Genomic DNA, 7,390 nt, shown 5'->3' with positions numbered 1-7,390 from the left:
TTTTTTTTTTCACTTTAATTAAAGTATTTTATTTTCTATTTAACTATGGCTTTAAAATTAAAGAATCTAATTTAAGTTGTAAAACAAACTCTTTCTATCTATCTATCTCTCTTCTTCTATCATCAAATAACATTCCTATATTTATTTATAATTATTTTATTTATTTACCCTTTTCCTTTCCTTTCCTTTCCTTTTTTAAAGATGTTTCTTGATATTATTATTATTATTATCAATCAACTTCCTCTCATGATGTAAATGAATATACTTTATAAAAGGAAAACAAAACTTTTATACAATTTTTTTTTTTAAATTATTTTTATTAATATTGTCACATAATATTAATAGATGTTACATAATACTTATTGATCTTAATAACTTTTTTTTTTTTGTACTTTGAAAAAAAAAAAATTTTTTTTAAATAAATACAATGCCAGCAGCCATTTTTCTTTTTTTTTTTTTTTTACAATTAATTCAAAATAAAATTAATTAAAAATATTAAATTATATATTTATATATTTATTTAAAAAAAAAAAGTACATTTTGATATAATTTATATAAAATAATTTTTTTAGGCAATTCATTCATTGTACACTATTACAAATAATAATAATAATAATAATAATAATAAGGAAAATAATATAAAATAATAATACTGAGTAATATTTCATTTTAAAAAAATTATTTTCGAACAAAATAATAATGACTTTTGTTATTGGTTCATTTTTTTTTTTTCATAATAGTAATTTTACTCGGGAGAAAAAAAAAAAAAAAAATGAACACAAAATTTTATATAAAAGTTTTAAGTAGTTACAACCCTGAAGGTAAATATCCTGCATATTATCACAAACCCCTTAGCTATAATAGAGTTTAAAAACTCTTTAGGCAAGAAAGAAAAAAAAAAAAAAAAAAAAATTACTTTCCTAACATATTTTCTATCACAGTTATTGATTGATTAATTTAATATTTACTTTCGATGGCATAAATACAAAATATAAAGTCAAATTATTATTTAAAATCATATATCGCTGACTTATATGGCGGATTGTAATCGATTTGAAATCCACAATAAGATGAATCTATTGTCATGATTCTATCGTAAAAATCCCAAACGGCAGAAAAATGAAATAATATGTTACTAGCTACCACACCATATTCGAAAAATGCAAATAATGAATAAACTGAAAGAAAAATGATAATAATAATAATAATAATTAATTGAAGTATTATTATACCTAGTAATCGATAATCTTTTATATACCTCTAGGCTCACAATATATGTTATGCCTTCTAAAAAAGTATCCTGCTAAAAAAAAACAACATATGTTTATAATGGAACATCTAATTTTCCATTTTACGCTGCCTTTTTCCGAATTTTCCAATGGAATTTTCCTTCTAAATTTAAGTAGAAAGCACGATAGAACCATATAAAACATGGACGAAAATAAAAATGAAACAAAGCAAAATGCATGAATATCTGAAAGAAGTATAAAATAAGAAATTTTTTATATGATTGTTACTTGTTGTCTGTCATAAAATAAAATTAATAACATCACAGAGAAAGTAAAAGTAAACAATGTGTGATGTGTGCATAATAAAAAATGGATTCATAACCAACGATACTTACTGTAATTACTCGTTGAGGTAATCAATGATAATCCTAATAAAGCCCATAATTCACAAATATTAAAAATCCATGATAAATAGCATAGATGAAAATATTTTTCATGAATAACAGATGAATAATAATGAAGGTAAATGGTTGCTATTTTTAATCTTGGAATCATTTGTAAAATAACAGAAGTGTTCCATACATATATTTGAGGATAAAAATGACCTATTGCAGCCGATATTGAAGGTAAGAAATTTTCTACAGAACAATGAGTAGCATTAGCTTCTTCAAAATTATATAATATCGACCAAATGACACAAAAAAAAAATGTTAAAAAAGATGAAGTGACACACAGCCATGTTACACTTGGAATTGAAATTTTAAATGAGAAAAAATTTCTTTTTTTATATATTTTCATAACGTTGGGTCCTTTTTTGTTATAAATAGGCAAAAGGACTTCCGTATCTGACGTTTTCAACTGTTAAAACATAAAAATAAAAAACAAAGAACAATAAAAAAAAAAAATGCAATTAACAAAGATAAAAAGGTATTATATTATTTCTATGGTTAACTTACCATTTTAAATAATTTTTTCCTTATAAAAACAATAAAAACCCTGAGATAAGCAATTTGAAATAAAAATCATTTTACAAAATAATGCAAACGTCAATAATAAAAAAAATTTTTCAAGCTTTAAACTATTTAATAATGTAACAAAATTTAAATATATAATAAAATCTTTATAAATTTAAATGATTTCTAAAAACAATTGTCATGATATGACAATTATAAGGTTAACCAAAATATTTCAACTTATAGTTACAAAATAATAAGTAAAACAACAAATTTAATAATATAAAAATAATAAAAATTAGTAATTAAATATAATTTAATTTTTTAACTTGATAAACAATAAATTTTTCTCTTATGGCAATAAAATATATATATATATTTTTTTTTCATTATAACCTATATAAATTTTATACATTGATAAGCATGGTTTACTTAAAAATTTCATAGGTGGCAGCATAATGATATTAAATTTAACTGAAAATCAAACTTGTTTTTTTTTTTTTTTTTTTAAATAATATAATTTACTTTATTTAGAAGCATAATTACTTTTTACAAATACGGAATTTTAATTATTTTAATTATTTTCTTTTTTTGCATTATCGCCATATGAAAGTTATAAAAACATCTTCTTTAAAATAATTTTACAACTCTAAATTAGTTTCAATTAAATCCTAATATGAACAAATAGACTTTTATTTTCTTTACTTAATTATATTTAATAATGAGTAATTAAAAATTTTAATGCATATTATGATGAAATTTTTCAAAATATAACATAAGTGAAAAAATTAAAATGGATTCCTTTAACAACTTAATAAGAATTAATAATAAGTTTTGATACAAAAACATTAAAATTTTTGTTTTTATGTTTTTGAAGTAATAACAACTAATGAACTGAATATTTCTGAAAATAATAAACCATAAGGAAAGGAAATTTTTTATAAAAATTAAATATGTATTTGAAATTTAAAAATAAAAATTAATAACGAAACAGTATCGAGTATGAATAAAACCTAGTAATAATAATAATAATAACTTGATAATATCAAATAATTTTCGTAACATTTTTACATGGCGGTGGAATTTTGTAAACAAATCGGTTATGATGACCGTTTTTTTTCAATTTAATTTTGTTTGTGCATTTATTGTAATAGTATTATTTAATTTATTTATTTTTAGTTGTAGCAATGAATTTTGCAGTAAAACTGACGGCACGTGTTCAGGTGAATTCGATGAAAATTTAGGGAAAAATAAATACCAAGATGATTTTGCTAGTAAAATAATTTCAAAAATTAATTTCGCCGAAAGTAATTACAAAAATTGTCCGTACTCTAACTGCAGTTGTTTTTTCAAAACTTTGAAAAATGATTTGAAACCATTCAAAAATGGTATCACAAGAGAAATGATCGACAGTATTAGGTCCAGAGGTACAACCTACATTATTTATGAAAAACGTTTATACAGGGACAAAGACTGTTTATTTCCATCCAGATGTAGCGGAATCGAATATTTTATTAAAAAAATTATTTCTCATTTAAAAAACACAGAATTAATAATTAATACTAGAGATTGGCCGCAAATCAGTCGTCATTTTAAATTGTTTGGTCCCGTTTTTTCTTTTAGTAAAACTCAAGATTATTTAGATATAATGTATCCGGCTTGGTCATTTTGGGAGGGAGGACCTGCCATCAAAACTTATCCCACTGGTTTGGGAAGATGGGATCTCCATAGAAAAAAATTAAGCGAAGAATCATCAAAATGGCCTTGGAATAAAAAAAAATCAATCGGGTAAATTCAACATCATCATTATTATTATTTTTTTTAATATTTAAATTAAAAAATATAATTAATAATCTGATAGGAATAAGTAAATTTTTAAAAAATAAATTGATTTATTTATTAATATTGCAGATTTTTCAGAGGGTCTAGAACTTCTGAAAAACGAGATGTTCTTGTTTTGCTATCGAGAAAAAGACCTGATTTAATAGATGCTCAGTATACAAAAAATCAAGCATGGAAATCATTAAAAGACACATTAGGAAAGGAACCAGCTGAAGTAGTATCGCTGGAGCACCATTGTCAGTATAAATATTTGTTTAACTTTAGAGGTGTAGCTGCCAGTTTTCGTTTCAAACATTTATTTTTATGTGGATCGCTAGTTATCCATGTTGGAGAAGAATGGTTAGAATTTTTTTATCCAGCTATGAAACCTTGGATTCATTATGTTCCCCTCGATGAAAATGCATCCGAAAAAGATATAACTGATTTAATTTATTTTCTCAAAGAACATGATGATTTAGTTCGAGAAATTGCTGAACAGGGTCAAAAATTTATAATGAATCACTTAAGATTTGAAGAAATAAAATGCTATTGGCGTAACTTATTAAGAAAATATCAAAAACTATTAACATATAATGTAACACTTGATGAATCTCTAATCGAAATAAGATGAAAAAGTAATGAAATTTTCTATAAAAAAAAATTTACAATTGTATTTTTTTATAATTATTTACATCAAGGATAATAATAGTATTTTTATAACATTTTTTGAGTATTATTGGTTGTGCTATACTATACATTATATAAATAAATTATACTTAAAAATTATATTCCTTTACAATTTTTTTAAGCCATATTTTATATTGTATAATATTTTTCATATCAAATATAAATTTATACAAAATATAATTGAAATTTTAAAAGGAAAAATTTTTTTCTTAATAAATTATTTTCCTGTATTTTAATAATTTGAAGTATTATATTTTAAAAAAAAAAAAAAAAAAGACAATTTCTTAGAAGATATGAGAGGAACAGGTTTATTGTATTTCAAATACTCCCCCCACTCTTAACTATCAACGAACAATCGAGAAAAAAAAAGGCGGTTTCCGGTTTAACGGAAGATAAAATTTTAATTAGTTAAATTCAGATGTTGGTAAAATACAATGGCAGAACAAGAGATCTTAAATAATTATTCGGAACTACTCATTTTCACTGATTTTTATTCATTAATTGTAGTTGATTATATGTCATGTTTAAAGTCGAAATAAATAAATTGAATAATTTAATAAAATATGAAACAATTTACGGGAATTTTTCACTTCTTTTGGAGGTTTTGTTATATTTATAATGTACATGGTTTTATGTGCAGCCCCAAGGTAAGTGATTTTGTTCAATTAATGAATAATTTGTTCTTGTTTTATTTTAATTTTTAATTACTTACTATCTTTTTCTGTTGCTTTAATAAGTTATTATACTTATTATCTATTTATTTATCTGTTAACTGTTATTTTGATACAATTTTATCAAATATTCACTATACCATTGCTTATTTCGCTTTTTATGGAATTCCTTTGTTTAATTATAAAACTTTTATATTTTAAATATGCATTATTTTCTCAGGTGTTTTTGTGTCAGCATCTCATTCAAAAGAAGGATATAATTATAATACTGTCACAGTTGTTTTTTTGACAGAAGCATTAAAACTTTTACTAGCATTTGCTTGCTATTTAAAAGAGTAAGTGACATTTTTATTTTTCTTATAATTCTGTTACACAATTTGTTGTTTTTAACTAATTAATTTTATTTTAATGATTCATAATTATCATTAAATTATTATCTTTTGTATTCATTTGTAAAAATTTGCATCATTGAGTTATCATGTAATTTGTAGTCATGTAATTTGAATTCTTCAACTCTCGGAAAAAACTCTCTCTTTAATTCGTCTATATTGTCGTTGTACTTTTAAGAATTTAAATTACAAATTTTCAAAAATTTTTCTAATGTCACACAATAATTGCAAATTTCAATTATAATAATTTTTATTATATACTAAAACTTAAGATAATACAAGTACTATTCAATGCAATTTTTAAAATAGTAATGTCCTTTAATTGTTTTTAATTTTTAGCCATTCACTACATTCGTTATGGAGTGAAGTTAGTGGAAATATGAAAATTTTATCTCTTTATCTGGTTCCATCATTTTTATACTGCATTTACAACAATTTAGCATTCATAAATCTATCTCATTTTGAACCCACAAATTATTTTATACTTCTACAATTGAGGGTAGTCATAACTGGAATCATATTCGAATTAGTTTTTAATAAAAAATTATCGAAAATTCAATGGATGTCGCTTGGACTTTTGACTTGCGGTTGTATAATACAACAAATTGATTGGAATTATTTTTTTAATTTGTATGAAAATCAAAATGCATCCATAAACAATGTTTTTTCAATTTATTTAATTCTTATTTTAATTCAGGTGAAAATTATAACATACTAAGTTTCATGTTTTGTGAAAGTATTACTTCACAATATTTTCACCATCTTTTTTAATATAATTAATATCATTACAGACTCTTTGTTCCTGCTTTGCCGGCGTTTATAATGAACATCTTCTCAAACAATCTGACACAAATGTTAATATTTTTATTCAAAACATGTTCATGTACTTAGATTCAATTTTTTGGAATTTAACAATACTCATTATTCAAGGTGAAACGGTATCGGCATTTTCCGAGGAATCATTTCGACCTATTTTTCGGCCATTAGTCGTGGCCATTATAATAAACAATGCATTCGTTGGAATAATAACTAGTTTATTTTTAAAAAATTTAAACAGCATATTAAAAACGTTTGCAAGTGCAATAGAAATTTTACTTACGGCCGTTTTGTGTTGGATTTTCTTCGGAATCGAATTAAAATTAAACACGATTGTCGCAATCGGTATAGTTTCCTATTCGCTGTATGTTTATTCAAAAAATCCTGTTGCGAATAGAACCAAAATTGTTCATGAAAAAACAAACGAAGAAAAAGAAGGACAACTTCAAAATGTTTAAATTTTTTTTTTTTGATTTTATCAAGACTTATTTGAATTATTTTAAATTTTAAAAAAAAAAATCGTTTACCTGTTATTAATTTAAATGAAATATTGTTTATCCCAATTTAGACATAAATTAGGATTTTTTTTTTTTTTTTTTTTCTAAAAAGAAATTAAACCAAAGTTTTAAAATACTATTTATTAAATATATAAAAAAAGAAAAAAATGAAACATTTGTTTTATTTTTAAAATAGTTTAATAACAGTTAATTTAGTAACGGTTTTTAAAAAAAAAACCGTTAATTTAAATTTGAGTTTTTTTTTTTTAATTTTGTTGAATAATTTTAAATATTTTTACAAATCATTTTAAATAATGGCACAAATTA

General features: G+C 22.5%; 3 protein-coding genes across 3 annotated transcripts; 2 read left to right on the top strand and 1 right to left on the bottom strand.

The window, feature by feature from the left end:
- Positions 1–1,005: 1,005 nt before the first annotated feature.
- On the bottom strand, positions 1,006–2,027 carry Phum_PHUM609800 (fgf receptor activating protein, putative; the record flags this gene model as incomplete). The annotated part of the gene is made up of 3 exons (XM_002432981.1): positions 1,006–1,178; positions 1,259–1,474; positions 1,625–2,027. 3 exons carry the CDS (start codon positions 2,025–2,027, stop codon positions 1,006–1,008), a joined length of 792 nt encoding a protein of 263 aa, XP_002433026.1.
- A 1,260-nt stretch (positions 2,028–3,287) lies between these two features.
- Phum_PHUM609790 (uncharacterized protein) lies at positions 3,288–4,634 on the top strand (the record flags this gene model as incomplete). Its single annotated transcript, XM_002432980.1, has 2 exons — positions 3,288–3,970; positions 4,094–4,634. The coding sequence occupies 2 exons, from the start codon at positions 3,288–3,290 to the stop codon at positions 4,632–4,634; spliced, it is 1,224 nt and encodes a 407-aa protein (XP_002433025.1).
- Positions 4,635–5,253: 619 nt separating this feature from the next.
- Phum_PHUM609780 (cmp-sialic acid transporter, putative) lies at positions 5,254–7,024 on the top strand (the record flags this gene model as incomplete). The annotated part of the gene is made up of 4 exons (XM_002432979.1): positions 5,254–5,341; positions 5,582–5,696; positions 6,090–6,411; positions 6,542–7,024. The coding sequence occupies 4 exons, from the start codon at positions 5,254–5,256 to the stop codon at positions 7,022–7,024; spliced, it is 1,008 nt and encodes a 335-aa protein (XP_002433024.1).
- Between the last annotated feature and the right edge of the window lie 366 nt (positions 7,025–7,390).

Source organism: Pediculus humanus, genomic scaffold, assembly GCF_000006295.1.
Source record: "Pediculus humanus corporis 1103172108318 genomic scaffold, whole genome shotgun sequence".
Classification (NCBI taxonomy): domain Eukaryota; kingdom Metazoa; phylum Arthropoda; class Insecta; order Psocodea; family Pediculidae; genus Pediculus; species Pediculus humanus.
This window is presented reverse-complemented; position numbering and strand designations above follow the sequence as displayed.